The sequence below is a fragment of the Rosa rugosa genome, chromosome 5, assembly GCF_958449725.1.
Source record: "Rosa rugosa chromosome 5, drRosRugo1.1, whole genome shotgun sequence".
Taxonomy (NCBI): Eukaryota; Viridiplantae; Streptophyta; class Magnoliopsida; order Rosales; family Rosaceae; genus Rosa; species Rosa rugosa.
The window spans coordinates 53,532,433-53,554,142 of NC_084824.1; the positions used below are offsets into that span (position 1 = coordinate 53,532,433).

The 21,710-nt window shown below is 39.8% G+C and overlaps 3 protein-coding genes across 4 annotated transcripts; 2 read left to right on the top strand and 1 right to left on the bottom strand.

Moving 5' to 3' along the window:
* Positions 1-289: 289 nt before the first annotated feature.
* LOC133711023 (uncharacterized) lies at positions 290-6,289 on the bottom strand. The gene is made up of 12 exons (XM_062137184.1): positions 5,996-6,289; positions 4,615-4,710; positions 3,813-3,870; positions 3,630-3,710; positions 3,401-3,472; positions 3,063-3,307; positions 2,878-2,949; positions 2,572-2,688; positions 2,407-2,488; positions 1,892-1,938; positions 1,406-1,487; positions 290-549 (listed from the first exon to the last, which is right to left on the bottom strand). The coding sequence occupies exons 1-12, from the start codon at positions 6,181-6,183 to the stop codon at positions 466-468; spliced, it is 1,224 nt and encodes a 407-aa protein (XP_061993168.1). The 5' UTR covers positions 6,184-6,289; the 3' UTR covers positions 290-465.
* Positions 6,290-6,351: 62 nt separating this feature from the next.
* LOC133711024 (GDP-mannose 3,5-epimerase 2-like) lies at positions 6,352-13,930 on the top strand. 2 transcript variants are annotated; one of them, XM_062137185.1, is made up of 7 exons: positions 6,352-6,472; positions 7,333-7,731; positions 8,292-8,385; positions 8,474-8,603; positions 8,712-8,844; positions 12,345-12,552; positions 12,649-13,930. In XM_062137185.1, exons 1-7 carry the CDS (start codon positions 6,408-6,410, stop codon positions 12,802-12,804), a joined length of 1,185 nt encoding a protein of 394 aa, XP_061993169.1. In that variant the 5' UTR covers positions 6,352-6,407; the 3' UTR covers positions 12,805-13,930. The 2 variants fall into 2 exon arrangements, with proteins under 2 accessions (XP_061993169.1, XP_061993170.1); XM_062137186.1 differs by lacking the exon at positions 6,352-6,472 and adding an exon at positions 6,987-7,178 and having other exon boundaries at positions 12,649-13,140.
* A 4,529-nt stretch (positions 13,931-18,459) lies between these two features.
* Positions 18,460-21,123, top strand: LOC133711891 (uncharacterized). Its single transcript, XM_062137966.1, has one exon. It carries the CDS (start codon positions 18,460-18,462, stop codon positions 21,121-21,123), a length of 2,664 nt encoding a protein of 887 aa, XP_061993950.1.
* Positions 21,124-21,710: the final 587 nt, after the last annotated feature.

The window sequence follows — 21,710 nt, forward strand, 5'->3', positions numbered from 1 at the left end:
ATCTAAACATATCACAATATATATAGGGATTTGTAGATGTTTTAGAAGATATCTTTGGAATATTGTCTTTGGAAAAAAATTTTAAAATAGGAGAGTGTTGTTAATAATAGGAATTTATAGATATATCCTTAGAATAATAGGAATGAAGTTGTCTTTAGGAAAGTCTGTTAATTAGGAGACTGTTGGTGAAATAATAGGAATGAAGTTGCTCTTGTTTTGATTACTAAAAAGTTACATCGCACATAACTGAAGTCAAAATCAAGTTAACTCCCCTAATTTTGGGTGTAGATGAACGATTCCCTAGTGCTGAATACAATAGCAAAATGAGAGCTTAATTAATACTGATAATGCAGCATACATAGTACATGTACTCTTACCGCAAAGAAATATCACCTATACATAGTTCACTTGATGATCCATGTCTATCATACAACAACAGTAGATCAAATTCTGTGGTGCAAAATCTCAAAGAACACCCACCGTCATGAATCGATGATTGAGTACAGTCTGTGCCATCGGCCGTTTCCGGAAGTCAGGATTCAGCATTGCCTAAACCAAGTGAAACATTGTTTTAGAAAAATATGCAAGCGACAGGGAAGTGCAGAATAGCGTTGGTAATAACTTCTTCTACATCTTGGAGCTTCTATTAATCTCACACAAAAGGCAATAGAATAGCAATAATCTTTTAGACATGCTAACAATTATTGGGTCTGTTCATGAATCAACTAATTACTGCAATTCTGATCCTGAAAATATGGAGTAAGCAGAATTCTTGAGACCAGATTTTGGAAAGTATGAAAGTAGGGAAGAAAACCACATCCATCAGTCCATCCTGTTACATTTTTGTTTTACTTTTACTTAGAGATATTGGAGGCACCCTTATCTGGTAATGCAGGACTCACCAACAATGCTTATTAGTGTACATCTTGGAATCACATAGAAGAAGCGGAATGTGCAAGTAAAAAAATATATAGTACACAGCCAGTAAATCAAGCAGCCCGATTTTGTTGTGAAATATAATCATGTGGAGCCACACATGATAAAAGAGGGAATGTATCTTTATTCTGACCCTTCAAGTTGCCTCAGATGGGAAAATTTGTCACATTATAACCTATCAAATGCCTAGAAGGGAGCCTTGCTCGAATAGTCTCCCCGGAACAGATTCTGAAGTAGCCATAAACTTTTCTTGGACATGCTAACTATTCGTAATTTCACACTGTTCATGCTAACTACTGAAATTCAGATATGTCATTTTCAAATCCAAAAAATATAGATGTTTTTGAAGTGACTACCAAAATAGACATACATTTACACTAACTTAGATCATATTAACTTTCATCAAATAATGATGAAATAGTACTGAAAGTAGTCTGAAACCATTGATCAGCTGTTAATGAAAGAGAACCTGGAGTAACTCCCAACCAGCACCATCTCCAAGATCCAGGAATTTCACAGCATCTAATAGCCCGTCATCTGCTAAACAGTATCTGCCAAAACAGGGTAGCCGGGAAACATTAAGCAACAGAAGAAGAAGCAATACAAAGCCACAATAGGACCAGACTTTTATGTTATTGACTAAATGAAAAATTAACACGCAAAACTTGGACACTGTTTTAGAGGTCTTTAGCAACCCCATTTTTTATATTGCAGAAAATGTAGTAGATGATTAACTGTTATGCAAAATATGCAAATTTAGCTAGGAACCGAGATTTAATAATCCATATTGTCCAACTGTGTAGCAATGATGCAGAATGGAAAATCAGGATTGATCAGAAGATTTTAAAAATGTTAGCAGCATCAGACTGTGGGATGACTGAGATAGGGCTAAAACATTACTGTGGGAAAGTTCTAACATACAGAGAACTTTCATATGGCATCAAAAGTATCTTACTCTCTTGTTGCTCCAATATCAAGTTGGAAAGTGCTCTCCAAAAGCCTCTGCAAGTTCACAAAATAAACAATTATTTCTAGAAGACTTGCTAATATGACTCTCACTGATGAAAGAACTTGGTAAGACAAGAACTATCATTTGGGAAGCCCAAGTTTGTGACGAAGAGCACTTTTGTTAGAAGAGAATATTCCTGGTAATTTAAACAAGAAAAACAACATAACAGTCGGGCAGCCGGTTATAAAAGGTTGTCACTTGAGAGTTACAGACAGAAAATTTAGAAGTTTTAGTCTAAGAAACTATTATAAGTCAATCTATTTGGGTCAATATCTTCTTCTCTACTGTTCTTCTAACTAATTACTTATTGACTAATGTCTTTGTCTATATATAGCCACCACAATATATAACTCATGCGGTATCCATTTTGTTTTGTCCTACATCAATCAAACATGCAAGGAAAATAAAATACAATCCAAATTCCAAAAACAAAAGAAAGTTATGGTAACATTGAAGCTTACTTGCAACGAAAGACCATCCATTGTGCCTGCTTCACAAAATGGAACAAATGCCAAGTATGCAAAGAAAAGACCTGCTGCATATCTGCATGAAGAGATTAAAAAGTTAGTATGACGAATATGAAGCTAACTCAAATGCTAAAACGAAGCCAAGTTGCATCAACTCACATGTCATCTGCTAGTCCAAATGCTCTTTTATCCATAGGTGTGAAGGCACCAGCACTGGATGCTCGTCTCCACAGTCCCTCTGACAGTAGTCCAGGCCTCCCTTCTAGATTTGAATACCTAGGAAACTATGTGCTTAGATATGCAGTAGTGATAAGGTAGTCCAATCAATCCTATTGTTTGTAGATATCCACTATTGATCTTTTCTGCTACTTGATAGTACTTGTTAGACAAAAGCAACCAACTACTACTTGTTTGTATGCTTCAGAACCCAATGAAGAACAGTAGATTGGCCAAGACATTGCTTACCTAATGTCAACAGAAAAGGCTAGATCCCGAAGTCTTGGTACTAAGTATATGGCCTCTCTCTCTACAATTGTGCTGCCAATAGTTAACAAAATATGAGTAGGATACCACAGGGTGGACCTGACAAACACAAATAATAATCTTTATGAAGCAATTTGAAGCATATTGAATGTTTCAGAGCAACATACTTAAGAATAACAGAAGCTGGTCCCAGACTCTGGTGTAACCTTTCACGATCATGCATGTATGCTAGACCTCTCATCGTACCCTGAAGCAACTTGGTAACAAAGTATCTTCTGCGTTTGATTGTTTGCTCTTGTTCAAACTTATTCCAAACCTGTCCTCCCCCAGCACGGCTTTTTGTAACTCTTTCACTCATAACTTTTGCATAATCTGCCGCACTATATTTCCCGTCATTTCGAAGAGCCAGCCACTGCACATAATAACTTCTTCATTGTTACTACCAAACAGAACTAACAACCTCCTTTTATATGCTAAGTTTTAATATAAAATTCCAAAAACAAACCTGCTCCCCAGTTCTTGTTTCAAACCCACCAATGAGTGTCACAAGATTCTGGCAGATACCATCTGAACTGTCCTGCAAACGAAGGAAAAAGGAGAGAATCAATAAAAATATTAAAAAAAAAAAAATAATAACCGGAACTCTTTTCGTACAGTCGTACTGATCAGCATTGTAATTAGGGAAAGGCACATAAAATCATACATAGGAGAATCTAAATAACAACTTGTATTACCTGAAGGGACGTGTGAGCATTTAGCTCATTAGCAGCCATCATATCAGCCTCAATTCCACCAGCCCTTTGTCCAGGATAAACCTTCATGGTTTAAAACTCTAGTAGTCAATTCAAAGTAGTCAACATATAAATCTGGAAAATCGAATTGTAAGTAAGGAGGATGAGAGTGATTAACGATATTACCTTAAAAACAACCGGAGTCCCTTTCAGTGGACCCTGAGTAACTCTCCCATCATATAGCCTGCAAAAGAACTGCCATGAGTACTATTAGCATCTAGGAGGAGGGACTAGACATAACTTATTGATAGTCACATCACAAACTGCCTTTGGCTACTTTTCGCAAACTTCTATGTTCAGTCACTAAGGTCCTAAGTATACCAAACATCACTCAGTACTTAAGTTCTTAGAAGCTACATTCATTCCCATTAGTGGTGCCATGCTCAACTCCATTAGTTGGGTTATTTTGCTAGTGAGGCAACGAAAAAATGAGCGCAAGCAACCATGAAGAGCATGATTCTTCATTGTGTTTTCCATGTCCACATATTCACGTGTTTATATCCAATCATAGCTGTGTATAGCAGTGATACAGTGATCTCCTTCCAAAGTGTATCACCCTCAACTACCATGAAACTTATGATAAACTGTTTTGGTGTTTTTCCATTACAAAGCTCTTTTTTCCTCTCAATTTTTCCTTTCCACTAGTGATTAATAAGGCAAAGCTGTAGAAAGTAAGTTTTCAATGTATTGATATCTGCAAGGATACTGGATACACATATATATGCAGCTAGCTGCTACGGTTACAATGCTGCCAATAAATCCTCTTTACAGCTATGATCTAAACTGATACAGCTATAATCTAAACTGATACACAAGAATCAAAACAGCCTATGTAGTTAATGTAGGAGAATCAGATGGCTGAAGTTTAGGAGAAGATGTAGTCGTGCCCTACCAGAATGATATATTCTTTTAGAAAGTTAGAATGTACCTGATCTTTACACTGCCTTCTCCTACATCTTGAACCCTCAACTGCCCCAAATCTCCAGATGAGTATTCATTATCTGTGCCTGGAGATCCCGAAAAGCTGTTTCAGACAAAGAGGAGGGAAAATAACATATCTTTCTACTGATTTGAAACCAAAGTCAACTAAAACTCAAACAAAGAAAACAATTCAAGTAGGTTTCAAGTAGAACTACAAAAGTCAGATTATTTCCTCAATTATTTTATTTTTATTTTTTTTCCATTTGGTATGTTATGAAATACCAAGCAAGCAACTCGAATGATGTTGTTTAGTATTTTTAGCAGGGAAGACATTAGAACCGTCCAAAACTTCATTCTCATCTCCCTGCTGATGTGGTGAAGATTATTAGTAATTTAGTAGTAATCCTATATCTCTTTTTGGTGATAATGAAAAATTTACATGGGAATGTAATACATCTAGTGGCATTTTCTCAGTCAAATCTGCCTATCAGAACCTCTATATGAATCGTGAGCTTCCTGATTAAGTGATTATAGATGGAAAGAGATCTGGTCTTTGACTTAAAATTTTCACTTGGTTGCTTGTTCATGGAAGACTTCTCAGTTCTCACTAATGAACAGATGTTTAAAAGAAACACTACTACACCAAGTTGTCATGTTTATCCTGACCAGGTGGAAAACATGTTTTACCTGCTTCGTGACGTGTTCAAGAGCCAGGCAGGTTTGGAAAAACATTGACGTCCGGGTTAGATAGATCAATTCTTTCTCTTTTAATTGGACTGGTTGGATTATGGACTAATATCAAACAGAAGGTAGGGTGTCAGTTAAAAAAATATGATCTTCATCGTGGTTTGCTGGTTCATCTGGAAATGGTAAAGTTACTTTTTATTCAATTTTTTTCTTTCCAAATCTATCCTCAGCCATATATGCTTCTGAATGATTAATTCCTACTAGCAAATCTGCTAGTGAAAAGAACTTTAAAGTCGAAATGTTGGCCTGGTGTAAACCTCCTTCGGGCCATTTCAAGTTGAATGTTGATGGTTCTAGGTTCTTCAACTGGTGCTATTGGTATTAGGGATGATTACTGGACATGAAAATTGGTAGTGGGGAAGTTATTTATTCAAGCTGAAGATTGGGGTTTGCATCGATCAAGATTTAACCTTGGCTACTCAACTGAAAATTTCTAAACTTCAAGTTCAATCTTATATTCTGCAGTGTTAGTGAACCTCATTAAGATTATAGAACGCACATTCCTTTCACTTCAATTTCTCAGCAACCAACCATAAAAGCATGCAATTATCAACAATATTAAACAAAGTTCAAACCCAATTAACAACTCAGACAATGGTACCAAAACTGAGAGTGGTGTTTGAGCACAAGTGTATGTATACCTAGTGATGTTCATGAAGCCATAGCTGCCAATGAGTCGACCCACCTCGAACGAGTCCGAGTTGGTGATCAGACTCGCTCTACAGAACAGCCGAGTCGTCCGAGTCCGAGTTCTGATCGGTGGTCGTGAGTTGGGTCTGTAAATTCGACGAACCGGAAGGAGCCAATCAGGTGGTGGCGCGAGGAGCATGGTCGTTTTACAGTGACACTCTCTCTGTCTGTCTTTCAGAAATGGCGCCAAGTGGTGGTCGGTTAAGGTAGTTAGTTGTGAAAGAGAAGATAAGAGACGCTCTGTTCCCGAGAATGTAATAATTGAGGGGCTTTAGTCCAATTATAGAATGCCACATCACCATCAAAAAAATTTGGATTTAATTTTTTTTAATATTTATTTTTGCTCTATTTATAGTGCTGGGCATGATCTATGATTCTATTCCAGCTTCCAAACTCTGTTCTTGTTCAAATTCTCTGAAGCTTGCCAGGTTCGTAATCCACTCTTTTGGCTTTCAAATAATTTATGACCATTCTGTATTTGCTTTCCCTTCGTTATATTCTTTCTGTTGCTCTGTGGCTTCAGGCTTTCACTGCCATTGTTTTAGTGATGGGTTTGCTTTCGTCCATGCAAGTTTTTGATTTTGGATCAATTCTATAGTCATGTGTTTTGGGGGTGGTATTGGATGGATGCTCTGTTATATACTTTGATTTTTCTTATTGGTTGCTTCTATCATTTTGATTCATGCTCATTTTACGATGGTAGTCGCTTTAGTTGGTGTCTCAAGGTGATGCAATGGCATGGCATATATTAGAGGAATGTGTTAGGTTTCTTAGTCAGCACAATTCCTTGCTTTCTTATAGGTTTCTTTTACATACCACTAATCCCAATACTTTTTGCACTATTTCATTACCACAGTATAGTGGTATTGTCAATTTCAGTTTAAATGAACCGTTATTGTATGCTATGAGAGTTGATTCTGTTTCATTGCTACTTGTATGGTCCTTGGTTAACAATGGAACTTGCCATTATTTGTTGAAATGAACTGTTACTGTAATATTTTGGCCTTCCTGTTTTTAGCACAAGAATAAACGTAAAATAGCACCTAGAATAGCTTCCTCGTTCAAATTCAAGCAGCCTGTGTTCTTGTTTTGAAAACAAGAAGAGGCTTGAGGATAATCACATGTTGGCTTAAGGTAGAGTTCAATATTTGAGAACTTCTTGTTTAAATGCTACATGTAAGGCATTCTTTAGGAGAACAGTTACAATTCCATTTGTTGTGTGGTTAAAGTACAGATGTTGTAAGGTCTTTTCTCTTATCTCTCTTATATATGGATTTGAATATTACAGAATGGGAAGTAGATACGGTGAGTACACATATGAGAACCTGGAGAGGGAACCGTACTGGCCTTCTGAGAAGCTTCGTATTTCTGTAACGGGGGCTGGTGGTTTCATTGCTTCACACATTGCCAGGCGACTGAAGAGTGAGGGTCATTACATTATTGCTTCTGACTGGAAGAAAAATGAGCACATGACCGAGGACATGTTCTGTAACGAGTTCCATCTGGTTGATCTTAGAGTGATGGATAACTGTTTGAAGGTTACTGCTGGTGTTAACCATGTTTTCAACCTTGCTGCTGACATGGGAGGTATGGGGTTCATTCAGTCCAACCATTCCGTCATTATGTATAACAACACAATGATCAGCTTTAATATGCTCGAGGCAGCAAGGATCAATGGAGCTAAGAGGTGTGTTTACCTCTAATTAATTTTCTGTTTTAGATTTGTCAGTTAGATACTTATGTTTCACAGCATTGTTCTATTGGAATCCCCCCACTAGTCCCCACTATGAATCTGTGTGATTCCATGCTTTTTAGATAACATTGAAATTATCTGTTCATCTATGTATGTTATATTGTGAAGTCATATTGTCTTCACATACTGTATCTCTATGTATTTTTTATACTTGGCTCAATTTATTCTTCGCTGTTTGAATATGTTCTGAAGATCCAATTGCCACTTGTTACATGTAGTAGAATAGTGTCTTTTTCGGTATTTTCTTTTTTAGTGATCCTTAATATGATAGCTTCTAGGGACAGAAAGGTATGCATCTTTTATGAAGGCTTCATATATTTGACAAGAATTTGTCGTATTGTTGAGTTTTGGTTACATAAAAACATCCCTTCATATCAATGAGCTTATATAACCATTTCACTTACTGCAAAATGTGGGGTATGCTAGGAAGGAAGAGAGTATGCATGCCTATCTTCTCACTCATGTAACCATTAACTTCTCATCATGGCTTGCAGGTTCTTTTATGCTTCTAGTGCTTGCATTTACCCTGAATTCAAACAGTTGGATACTAATGTGAGCTTGAAGGAGTCTGATGCTTGGCCTGCAGAGGTTTTTACTTTCGCAGAAAGCTTATGCTATAAAAGTTAAATTTGAAATCTGTTAACCTTATTTTTGAAATGCTTTGCTTGTGGAATAGCCACAAGACGCCTATGGCTTGGAGAAGCTCATGACTGAAGAATTATGCAAGCACTTTAATAAGGATTTCAGTATTGAATGTCGGATTGGACGGTTTCACAACATTTATGGACCCTTCGGCACTTGGAAAGGTGGGCTTTGTAAACTATTCCATGACTTGATACAAAGACATGTACACACATTTCTGTATTTTGGCAAATTCATGGCTGCATATATATTGTTTGTCATTTGTTTTGCAGGTGGTAGAGAGAAGGCCCCTGCTGCTTTTTGTAGAAAAACCCTTACTTCCACTGATAGGTTTGAGATGTGGGGAGACGGGCTACAGACTCGGTCTTTCACCTTCATTGATGAATGTGTAGAAGGTGTCCTGAGGTAAAACTGCCTTCCAAAGCAGATATATGGTTTATGTCTTATACTATCAGTTTATAGTTCCATCATTTTTGTCTCCCGTCTCACTTTTCTGCTGCTTGGCTGCATGAGAGTAACAGCTTGGCTCAATTTGGTGAGTGATGGAAGAAACAACCATGGCATATTTGGGATTGGGTTTGACGATCCCTTGTTGACGACGAGTGACAGGTCCAGATGGATGAGATGGAGGAGCTAGGATCGGGTGCGAAACAGAGGGCTGAGGAGGCACAGATTGCCGTGAAGAGGTGGCCGGCGGTGGTGGAGCTGGCTGGGTTGGCTGGCGGCGGTGATAGGTTAGAACCGGTCTGGGAGATGGTGGCGGAGGAGGCTGGGGTGGGCGGCGGCGGTGATAGGTGATAAGGGGAGGTGAGGACGAGTTGGGTGTGGGTGTGAGATCGGGAGGAGGAAGATGGGGAACTGGTGGAGAGATGGTAGGCGTGTTTTGAGGAGGGGGAGTAGATGGGCTTGGGTATGGGGCTGGTAAATGGATCGGGAGATTGGAAGTGGTAGTAGTGATAGTTAAGGGAATGGGATGGGGAGTTGGAGTAGCCTCTGCAGGGGGAGTAATAATGGATTCATTGAATGGAAAGTTGGACTCATCAAAGACAACATGACGTGAAAGATAAATTCGACCACTAGAGAGATCTAAACAACGATATCCTTTGTGATTGAGAGAATAACCAAGAAAGACACATTTTGTTGACCGAAAATCCAATTTATCTTTTGTGTATGGACGAATGTAAGGAAAGCAAGCACAACCAAAAGTACGAAGAAAGGAATAATTGGGAGAGCGGCAAAATAATTTTTCATAGGGGGAGAAGAAATTGAGGACTCGAGTTGGTAATCGATTGACTAAATATAAAGCTGTGTTGATTGCTTCGACCCAATATGATTTTGGGACCGAAGAATGAGCAAGAAGAGTTAGAGCGGTTTCGACAAGATGACGATGTTTACGTTCAGCTAAACCATTTTGCTCAGGGTGATGCGGACAAGAGATTCTATGATGAATGCCTTTTCGGAGTAAGAATTGTTTAAAGGCATGACTGTTGTATTCACCTCCACCATCTGTTTGAATAGTTTTTATTTTGGTGGTGAATTGATTTTCAACATAGGTGAAAAAGGCAACAAAAAGTGTAAGGACTTCAGATTTGTGTTTCATGGGAAACAACCATGCATATCTGGTAAAGTCATCGACAAAAATAACATAATATTTAAAACCTTGAATAGAAAGAGTGGGAGAGGTCCATACATCACTATGTATTAATTCGAAAGAAAATGAAGTAACAGAGTTCGATAAATTAAATGGTAATTTAGTGGATTTGCCCAACGGACAGGAATGACATGGTGACGAATGATTATTGTCTAACAAGGATATCCTAGAGGCAAGACGATGAAGGATTTGAGCTGATGGATGTCCTAAGCGATAGTGCCACACATCCGCAGAAACTTTATTTGCAGCAAATGAATGAAAAAGACTCGATTTATTAGATGATGATGGAACATGACTGACGGGATAGAATCCATTATTATTCTGACCCTCCAAAAGCGTCCTCCCTGAGCTCAGATCCTTGACATAAAAGCAATTTGGAAATATTAGAATATAGCATGAGTTATCTGAAAGCAATTTATGAGCTGAAAGGATATTTGCAGAGGCATGTGGGCAATAAAGAACATCATAAAGAGTTATAGGATAGGGGGAAGAAGGAAGAGATGTATTTCCAATTTTCGAAATATGCAAACCTTGACCAGATACAACGCCGCCAACCGTGTCAGAGCCACAGTATTCGCGAGGATTTGTTAATTTATGAGGATTATTGGTGATGTGGGTATTGGAGCGGTGTCTAGAAGCCAAGTAGAGGAATCATGGGGAGAGGATGTAGCGGCAGCCATGGCAGAGAGACGGGTGCTAGGTGTGCGACCTTCATAAGCCATGTTGAGGCGATGGAAGCAATCAATGGCTGTATGACCATTGCGGTTGCAGATTTGGCATGGGCCACGGGACTCATAGGTAGATCGAGAAGATGGAGGTGGACCAAGAATAGAACCACCACGGGATGGAAAGCGGGAGTTGGAACCACGTCCATAAGTGGTAGGACCAGAGGAGGAGCCACGGCCATGAAAGGTGGGACGACCTCTTTGAGAGCCAGAGAATGAGCCGCGACCACGATAGCCACCAGTTTGGAATGGTGCAGTTTGGCGGTTGTTGGTGAAGAGGGCAGAGGGATTTGACTCTAGTCCAACAAGAGCTTGGTTTTGCAGACGACTTTCAGCTCCCAAAAGTAATGCTTCAAGGGCATCATAAGTGATGGGGGTGTCACGGGCTTGAGCAGAGCTAATGGTGTTCTCATAGAGTGGGCCAACATTATTCATGATTATAGAAATCAAGTCGGAGTCATCAACCGGGTGCCCAGATAAAGCAAGGGAGTCAGCAACCTGATTAATCTTGTCCAAGTAATCAGAGATGGAAAGATTACCCCTAGTGGTGCGGAGGAGGTTGCTGCGAAGTTGGAGAATGCGATTATGATTCTGTGAGGCATATCGACGTGTAAGAGACGTCCAAGTAGTGTGTGAGGAAATGGAGCGTGAAACGGTGGCCAAGACAGAAGGTGTAAGGGAGCCATTGATCCAGCCATGGATCATTTGATCAGTGGCTATCCATTCCTCATAGGCAGGATTCACATTCTCAGTCAATTCGCCAGCTGCATTCCGAAGAAAGGCAGGAGGACAAGGCTTTGTTCCGTCAACAAAACCCATGAGATTTCGGTTTTTGAGGAGGGGGGTAAATCTGGGCTAACCATAAGGAGTAATTTGTTCGGTCCAGTTTGATGGTGAGGAAGTTTGAGGTGGTTGTGGTGGTGGTGGTGTTGGTGGGGGTAGCCATGGGAAGGAAGAGCAGAAGAAAGAGAAAAAAAAATTTGAGTAAGTAAAGTTTAGGAGATGTCGTTTAGACAAAGGCTCTTGATACCATGAAGGAGATTTGAGTAAAGTGTTTTCTTATCTTTCTCATTGAAGTATGACAATCATATATACATGGTTGCTGATCAGTTTTGTTCCTAAAGATCAGTCATTACAATGAATACAATTGAAGCACTACTGATCAGTTTAGATTCTAGAGATTTTCAGTTTAGATCATGACATGCTAAGATCAAGCAATCATCAAGATAAACATATATCAGTAAAGTGTAATCAATACAGAAGGAGGAATCAAGGTAAATCAGTTTCATCAGTTTCATTGCTTATCACCACTATTATTGTTTTGTGGTGCATAAGTGAGTGGCCTAAACTTTACATGCATATTTGATATTCTCTTTGATTGATTCCTGCATATCCCGTACTTGGTACAACTGACCATCAGAATTACTATTAGTCTTTTTCTTGAGGTTTCTTTGAAAATCAAAAAGATGAATCTTGGTAAGTGATAATGGAAATATACTGGTTTGACATCTGACTTTCCTTGCATTCAGATTGACAAAGTCTGACTTCCGGGATCCGGTAAATATTGGAAGTGATGAGATGGTTAGCATGAATGAGATGGCTGAAATGGTCCTAAGCATTGAGAACAAGAAGCTTCCCATCCACCATATTCCTGGCCCTGAGGGTGTTCGTGGTCGAAACTCAGACAACACTTTGATTAAGGAGAAGCTTGGATGGGCTCCTGCTATGAAATTGAAGGTATAGTTGATCAGTTAGAAGTGATTTAGCTGCTTTATCGACTTGGAAGATCCTCACCCGCTAAACTGATGCCTGTTTCAACAATGCTTTCAACAGGACGGGCTGAGGATAACATACTTTTGGATAAAGGAACAACTTGAGAAAGAGGAGGCTCAGGGAATTAAAGTGTCAGGTTATGGCACATCAAAAGTAGTAGGAACACAAGCACCAGTTCAACTCGGCTCTCTTCGAGCCGCTGATGGGAAAGAGTGATTCAGTGAAGCTGGTTAAGCGATGATTTGATTCAGTTGCTGTGAAGTACCTAGTCATATGATGAAGACCACAGTATATACTTTGTTGACCCAGACATGTGGATGCGATTAGTTATATGGACTAGTTCCTTACCATCTACCAGATTAACTAGTTATCTGTTATTCGTTTGCTTTATTTTTCACTTGTAGTATTTAGAATAGTGTCCCAATCTCAACTAGATACCAGGTTGATTCAGTGATGAAAGTTCATCATCTAATGAGCACTTTTCCTGGATCATATATTGACAGCTTTGTATCTGTTAAAGTTTAATAAATATAAGAAAGCCGAAAGCAAGAAAATTGTAGACACCCCAAAAAGAACGCGCCCCACGCGCCAGAAAGAAAAAGGAAAGAGTGATTGCGATCTCTCCCGGCCGAACGCCGGCGGTTCTCTTGCCGCTGCGTTCCGGTCCGGGAGAGAATGTTGGTTTGGAAGTGCAGCGGGTCTTTGGTGCTGAAGCGTGGTCCACGGTGGGAGGAGGCTGGTTCGCTCGGGGTTTGGGTGGTTCGGGATCCGATCTGTTCGATCTGTTCGATCTGGATTCGGGTTTGTACGGGAGTTTGCTGGTGTTGTTCCGTGTTGTTTCTGGGGCAGTTGGAGTGGCTCTGGGACACGGATGACCGGCGGCGAATCGTGGAGGCTCTGCGACAACTGGGGGCTGGGGGACGGTGGCTGCGATCACGATCTCAGGCTCGGTTCGGGATCTGGTTTCGGGCACCAATCGGGTTGAAGAAGGGCCTGCACAGTGCCGTGGTGATACGGCGGTGCAGGGTTGCTGCGCGGCGGAGTGCTGCTCCTTGGGGGCAGTCTGGTGCTTGGTGGGCTTCTGCTTTGGGCCTTTGGGAGAGATGGTGGATGGGCCGTGCTTCAGCACGCATGCTTTGCTGCTGTTTTTTATTTTCTGTTGGTTTTTCCAGTTGTTGCTTTGTTTGTTTACTTGTTTGTTGCTTGTGGTTTGTTTTGCGCAGTTTGCGTACAATAAGTCCCTGCATTCGTTGTGTAGGACTAGTCGGGCCTTGTGCCTGTGGATGCACTCTATGTGCCTGGTCTGCTCTAGGTTGGCGGCGAGTTCATTGCTTTGTCAAATGGTCGCTGCCTCCTAGTGGCAGGGTGGCAACATGATAGGAAAGCTGCGAGAATGGTTGCTATGCTTGGCTGTACTAGAGTTGCAGCTCCAGTTAACTTTCCGTTGTGTCACCGCTGTAAAGCAAATCGAACCGTCTGGAGCGTGTTCTTTGCTAGTTGGTGCGTTTTTGAATACAAGTGTTTAGTAGAGTCTCTTGATTGTTGTTCGGGATGTACTCTAGGTGTCTATTGTAAACTGGGGTTTAGGCTCATTGTCCCCCCCTTGTATTCATCGGTTTCATTTATGAAGGCTTGAGGGCGGCCACACCGGCCCTTGTTTCAAAAAAAGTTTAATAAATATAGCAGCATATGCTTGTTTAGTCTTTCTCCTTCCTTGGATTATACTTGTTATCTCATCCAAAATTAGGTGGTAGTCTTGCTTTCATAGTTACGAGATCTAGACTTTAGAGCATTCTTTATTTTGTTGGCCAGTTTGTCTTCATTTGACTGGCATGTTTATAAATTCCAGGAGGTGTCGAATGTTTGACAATGAGCAGACATATTGATACTTACGTTATTTCATTTTGAATTCCACTGTTTTGATTTACCTACTTATTTACTGACCATATACAAGTGGATTTCAGGTCGGGAAAATCACAGCTTGCAGGTACTCTCTGTGCCACTACATAGGTTCATCTCTCCTTAAGTTATTATAGCGTGCTGAGAAACTATATAGCCACTGTGTAACACTGTTTTGGTTTTTAGTTTTTACTAACTGAAAGAAATCTGGCATCCGAGTAGAGTGAAGTGGTTGGTTTAAGTCAAGTATTTGTCAGTTCTAGCCTTGCATATCATCCAACTAACGTATGCTCCATGTTATTCTTGGAATAGAGTTTCAAAACCTTGCAATTGATTACTGTGGTTTTTGGAATGCTGCAATGCATGACAGATAAGTTGAATGCCAATACCATCTTTCATAGTATTAGACTTGTAGCTCAAATTTACATATTGAAATTTGCAGTTAAATCTATAGAACACAAGACATGTACATCAAGCCTTACTGAATAAGCTTGGCTGTTAATTTCCTCCAGCTTCTTATGCACATGCATGGAGGGGAATGCAAAGGCTGCCTACACTAAAACTGAAGATACTTTGTAAACCCTGTAATTCATCCAACATAACATTTTCATATATAGCTCATCTTTTCAATGAGATGTCCATTAATTATCTAGAATAAAGCCCACTTTAGTTTAATTTAAGTATGTATTCTTCTTAACTAAGTTCATCAATTAAGTGCAGCTGACCTGAGCGAATTGTACCAATGGCTGAAAGATTTGGCTTGAATCCAGGAGATGTCCTCGACAATGTTGGCTTCAATTTCCCCATTCATTGTCATTTTGTTTTCTTCTCCATTTACTGTTGAACTAACCTTGCCATTTTATATGACTACAAATGACCGTTTATGCATATCGCCAGGTCACTCTGAGATTGTGGTGAGGAGAACTTGCGATCACCAGGTCAGTTCCACAGGTTCTGTGCAAAGCATATAGTCAGTTAGATCTGAATCATTTGATGTTGTTCCTCTTTCTCCATCATTTCTCTCATGAGGAATTCAAGGCATTGCTGGCTACATGACCAACCAATGTAATCATTAACCAACTGTGAAGATAATTTGGTTTTAAGTCACTTCTAAGTTCTGACTGACTATCTGTGGTCTAGACAAACAAGAAACAACTTAACAACTCTGATGTATAACATCTTGTCTGTTGGGGCCGTTGATCAAAAACTTCAACCTCTGTGATTCTTTCATTACTACACTGATGGATTTGATACATGTCATAGTTGATTTACTGGTGGCTGAGTGTTCATATCTACTCCAAATTACCAAAGGGAGCCAATGTGCTTGCCATGGTGCAACAATATTAAGGCTGATGTTCAGGAGATGCAAAGGTGGGCAGCGTGTCTGCTAAGACTTTAATGCCCCAAAGCTGAAGCCGTATCCTTTATGTACTTGCCTATTTATTTTACTCTTTAATTTTATGTCATTGCCTGCATCATCCAAAATAAGAATTGCTAGGATGTGTCCCTGATTATGACACTAGAAGCAACACCATTGCTGGAATGGTTTAATTTCCTGCTTACACAATGTTAGCTTTGTGCAAGTTGTAATGGTGTGCTCATCGGAGTCATATATGCTCAGAGGGTCCTAGCTGCAGTAGCTAGCGATTTTGTCTGAATTTGAATGGATAATGTGATAGGAGCATAAAATGCATCGAATTTATAGTTCAAACCTTTATACTTTTGCTTAGTTTATTCCTTAAAAAGATCAATTTAACTTTGTTATTTTCTTAGGTACTTTGAGGAGCAGTTAAGGAGAAAAGAGAGCTACAATGGTGAAATCAAGGCACTTCACAAGAAGTAGTGATGCAAAGGATGGATTCTGATCATTCATTGGTCCTAAAACTCAAGAGAAGATGGAGAGAGTTGCTGTGCAAAACAGTTGCAGAGAAGCAGAAAACAGAGTCTGCCTTATTTTCTTCTGTCTTGGGAAGCTGTTTTGAAGAACTTTCGAGTGGAGTTATGAAGAAAGGCCTAGCAACATTTGAAGATCATATGTTCTACTATAACTTCAGGCAAAGATTTAGTCCAGAATGATAAAGAGGAAGCCAGAGGCTGTGCTCAAAGTTGGTACCCAGAGAAGACTGTTTCCATCAGCTTTTTAGGAAGCTTTTTCAAGGACTTTTCTACTGAACTTAAAGGATGAAAATCATAAATTTCTCTGCCCAGATTTGAAGAATATATGTTTTAGAGAAGTTTAGAATCAAGAATCATCCAGAAAGATGGTGGGATGCATTAGTTATGATGCTGCAAAGATGAGCAGATGATAAGGAAAATCTGGAATTTCTGACAAGTCTTTCTGCGAAGCATTTTCAAGACCGTTGTTGGGCCACGTTTCAAGAAGCTTTCTAAAAGGTTTTTGCACGTTTTCGAAGAGTGACATCAGGAGTATTATGTGGCAGAATATCACCTTCGAATCTGCCAGGAACCCTTGTCAAACATGGAGAGGAAAATCAATCCTAGTTGAGAAAGGAAAGTGAATTAAAGGCTATATTTTCTGAAGATATTCTTGGCAGATTTTGGGACGAATTTTATTGGATTTTTGCTGCGTTATACTTATCAAGAGATGGTTAGGAAGACTTAAGGAAGGTTCAGAAGATGGTGTGGCAGCTAAGCAAGTGGAATTGGAGAAGAATAAGGAGAACTCAACCCGGTTTTGAGGAGAAAAACTAGGGGCTTGTAAACAATAAAAATAGGAGGCTTCTTTGCATCAAGGGGACGATATCATACAGATTTCACGCCTCAAAACAGCCCTAGCTCTCTGATTTTCGAAGCTCCATACAAGCATAAGGAAAAGAAGCCGCCAAAGTCGCCGTCTACCACCACCGTGAACATCCATCTTCAAGCAACATCCACCGTGTCTCTTCACTCCCTTTTTCTGCGACTTTGTCCTTTTATTTTCAATATGTTACTGTGTGTTTACCTTAGAACAATGAGTAGCTAAATACTTTTGTGTTAGGGGCTAGTTTGAAGCCCTAAACTATGGTTCAAGTTTCATAATAAATTTCTATGTTTTAGTTACTTTGTCGATGAGATTGTTCTTTGGTTCTGGATTAGATGAATCTTTTATATGTATGTTTTATGTGGTTGCAAACATATAGAATATGCATGTAATTGGTGCTAGGTTAAATAGCAATTCACCTAATAGTTTTGTGATTTTAACCGAAGTAGTAAAACCTCTCGCCTAGGTGTGTACCAAAGATGAGGAATGCAACTAGACACGCTTGTTGTACTAGTTTGTACACTTAGATTGACATCCTTCCATATGTGCTTAATGCTTTAGAACTTGCTAAATGTAGGAGCCGCTTGTGATCTCTATGTTGCATGTTTTCAAAAGGTTCTAATAACGGCGCTTGTTCTTGTTAGAACATTATAGGGAAGTAATATAAGGTACTTAGCTTGCTTCTAGCTTTGTAACTTGGTCAATCTCTCTCTCATGACTTAGTAATAAACACAGGAAGAAAAATTGGAACTTGGATTGTGTTTAGTGGTGGATAACGAACTCCTAACTACTCATCATCATATTCACAAACTTTACTTTAAATTCATCTTTTGTTCTTACTTTACTTTCAGCACAATTAATCAACAATCCCCCCCCAAATTGTGTTTTTCTGTATTTTAGTTTTCTTTGTTTTGTAGGTTACATAAATTGAAGGTGAACCCTTGATCCTTGGCGTAGAACGATCCCTTACTTTCACTACTACAACTTGACAACAAAAAGGGTTTTAAATTGCGTGTTATTTTTAGCAGAGCAATTTTTGGCGCCGTGTCGCCGGGGATCGAATTTTACCTTTATTTTTTATGTTTTTGTGTCTTTATTCTTTTAGTTTTTACAATTAGTTTCAAATTTCTTCTTAATTTCTTTTTCTTTCCAGTTTCTTATTGAACTAACTTGCGTCTCTTTTCTCTCATTGAAGGAGGCTTCACTAGTGCATGCATACAAGGAAAAACCCGAAAGGGGAGTTAGTGCCTTTGAATACTGAGTTAGAGAAGCTAGTAAGAGAAAACAGAAGGTTGAAAAGAGAAGCAAAAGCTGCTCAAGAAGAGGCCGAACCCATTATCCCATTTTTCGTTTTCCAAATGTCGGACGACGAAGACAATCGGCAGCTGCCACCACCACCACAACCAAGGAGGACCATTAGGCAGCTCTCAACGTCCCTAATAGCTGGAGGTATTCCATCATGCGTTCGTTACCCTCAACCGGCTGAAGGAAAGACAGGGAATTTTGAGCTTAGGACTGGTTTTCTCCACAAGCTACCCACCTTTCACGGGTTACCTAATGAAGACCCTAATTTGCATCTCCAAGAGTTCCAATTTATTTGCTCAAGCATGACACCGGAGAATGCAGATGAGAATATCATGAAGATTAAGGCTTTCCCGTTTTCTCTCGCAGACAAGGCCAAGACATGGTTGTATAGGCTTCCAAATGGCTATATAACCTCATGGGATATCATGCACAAGACATTCTTGGAAAAGTATTTCCCCACTTCAAAAATTATTGCATTGAGGAAGCAAATTACTGGAATTCAGCAAGGCATGGACGAGTCATATTCCGAATACTTTGAGAGGTTTCAAACCTTGCTTACGCAATGTCCTCAGCATGGTTTGAGTGAGGATAGTTTGTTGACGGCATTCTATGATGGCCTCATACCCATAGAGAGAGATATCTTGGATGCAGCAGCTGGAGGATCATTTATGGACAAGTACAATGAGGATGGAATGAAGCTCATAGCAGATCGTGCATTGAATGCACAACAATTCAATAATACCTCAAGACGTGTTCAAACTTTCTCTTCAAAAGGAGGTAACGATTCTGAAATTAAAGCTCAATTATCAAATCTAACCTCTATGTTATCTCAGGTCTTAGGTAACAAGAAGCAAGGAGCTATGGTTTGTGGTGTGTGCTCAATGGAAGGCCACCGTACTGATCGTTGCCCTCAATTGTATGAGGAAGAAGAGGTAAAAGTTGTGGGAAATTTTCAGCAAGGAGGACAACATGTAAAGAATGATCCATATGCATATTATCCTGGCTCGAGAAATCACCCAAATTTTCGATGGAGTAACAATGATAATGTATTGGGCCCTTTTCAAGCATCTCAAGGGAACAACCATACACCTCCAGGGTTCACTCAACGTCCTCAAGGGGGATTTACACAGAACTCTCCACCACATCAAGCTTCTAGTTCTTCATTGGCTCCAATCTTGGATAAGTATGACAAGATGTTCGAAGCTTTGACATCCTCTACTCAACAACTCATTCAATCACAACAAAATCAAGGGAAGGAAATTTCAGACCTTAAGAAACAAGTGGGAGAATGTGTCAACAAGTTGAATCAGTTGCATGATCAAGGAAAACTTCCAAGCAACACGATACCAAATCCAAGAGGAGGGTTTGAGTCCGCCAAAGTAGTAACAACACGAAGTGGAAGAGTACTCAATGACGTCCCTAAGGCACAGAAGAAGGACAAAAGTGTTTCTGACCCTTCTAGGATTGAAACTGAACTTGCAATCCCAGACCCAGCGACTACGAGGATTGAAGACTCATTGCAATCCCCAACGAAACCAGAAACCAAAGGTAAAATTCCTAACTCTTCAATTCCGGTTCCTACTAATCCTCTTTCTTCTTGTCTACCTTTTCGAAGTAGATTTGCTCATTCAAAGGAAGAAGAAGACAAGGGGGATGTTTTGGATATTCTCCGGAAAGTTCAAGTCAACATTCCTCTCTTGGATATCATAAAACAAGTGCCAAAGTACGCCAAATTCTTGAAGGACTTATGCACCAAGAAGAGGAAGTTCAAGGGGAATGAAGTAGTAGCTCTTAGTGAGGAGGTGTCAAGTATTCTTCAACGAAAGCTTCCACCTAAGCTCAAGGACCCCGGACAATTCACCATTCCATGCACAATTGGTGTAAAGAGGTTTGATAAGGCTTTACTAGATTTAGGAGCTTCTATAAATTTAATGCCCTTCTCTGTGTTTTCAGCTCTTAATTTAGGTACACTAAAGAGGACCTCTGTGGTGATTGAGCTTGCGGATCGCTCATCTGTTCATCCTTTAGGAGTAATTGAAGATGTTTTAGTAAGGGTGGATGGATTGGTCTTGCCTGCTGACTTCTTTGTGATTGACATGGAGGAGACGTCAAGTCCCACATCATTGCCTTTAATTTTAGGGCGTCCCTTCATGGCAACTGCTCACACGAACATCAATGTCTACAAGGGAACGTTGACTATGGAAGTCCTTGGAGAAAGGGTAACGTTTCAAGTCTTTGAGCATAATGACATCACGAAAGGAATGGTGGGGCGTGAGGACAAGGAATTAAGAGAAGAAGTCCGATTTCTGAGGGGTTGGAAGGGGCATAAAGTGAAGGAAGAACACTCTCTGAAGAACTTGAATAAAGAAAATAAAGGTAATTTTAATTCTGATATTCATTTACCTTTAACTAATTGTAAGAGTGTTCTTGTTGATAGGGCTCACTTAGGAAATCCAACGCCACAAGAGGTATGTGCAATAACAGATGACCCACCAGATTCAACCAAGCACTCATACACAAAGGCAATGGCGAGGTTGTTTGACAAGGCTTCACGTGGAGCCTTTGGATGATCCATAGAGGATATTGTCTGGCTGAAAGACGTTAACTCAAGCGCTTGTTGGGAGGCAACCCAATATTTTACCTTTTTCTGTTTATTTTCATTCATATTTTGTTCAATTTGATGTGTTTAGTGTGTGTTCAGGTCAGATAGGAAGGAAAAGTGAAGGAGAGACTCGAAGCTGTACACGAAACAGAGTGCAGGCCGCCCAGTTAGTCAACTTTGGATGGTTGCAGTTTTCAGCTCAGATGGAATTAGACTACGTACCACATATGTAAAAAGAGGTCTCTGAGTCTAGTTTCTGTTGGTTTTTACAAAACTGGATTTGGAGTTTATATGCGTTCCCAGTTCCAGTTTGAATGCAGCAAGGTCAGCCCAAGAAAACAGAAAACTGTGCAGCTGTGTCCCACATAAGGAAAAACTGGAAAGCTTCCCGTGGTCCAAATGAGGAGTTCTTTATATGGAATTAAAGCTCTATATGTGTACTACATGCAGACCAAAAATATCTTTCATTGGACTAGTGATACTCCCAATATACAGGTTTGAGTGGGTAAAGGTCATTCTGGCAGTTTTTCTGTTCGTTTTCCTGCTTTTTCTCTA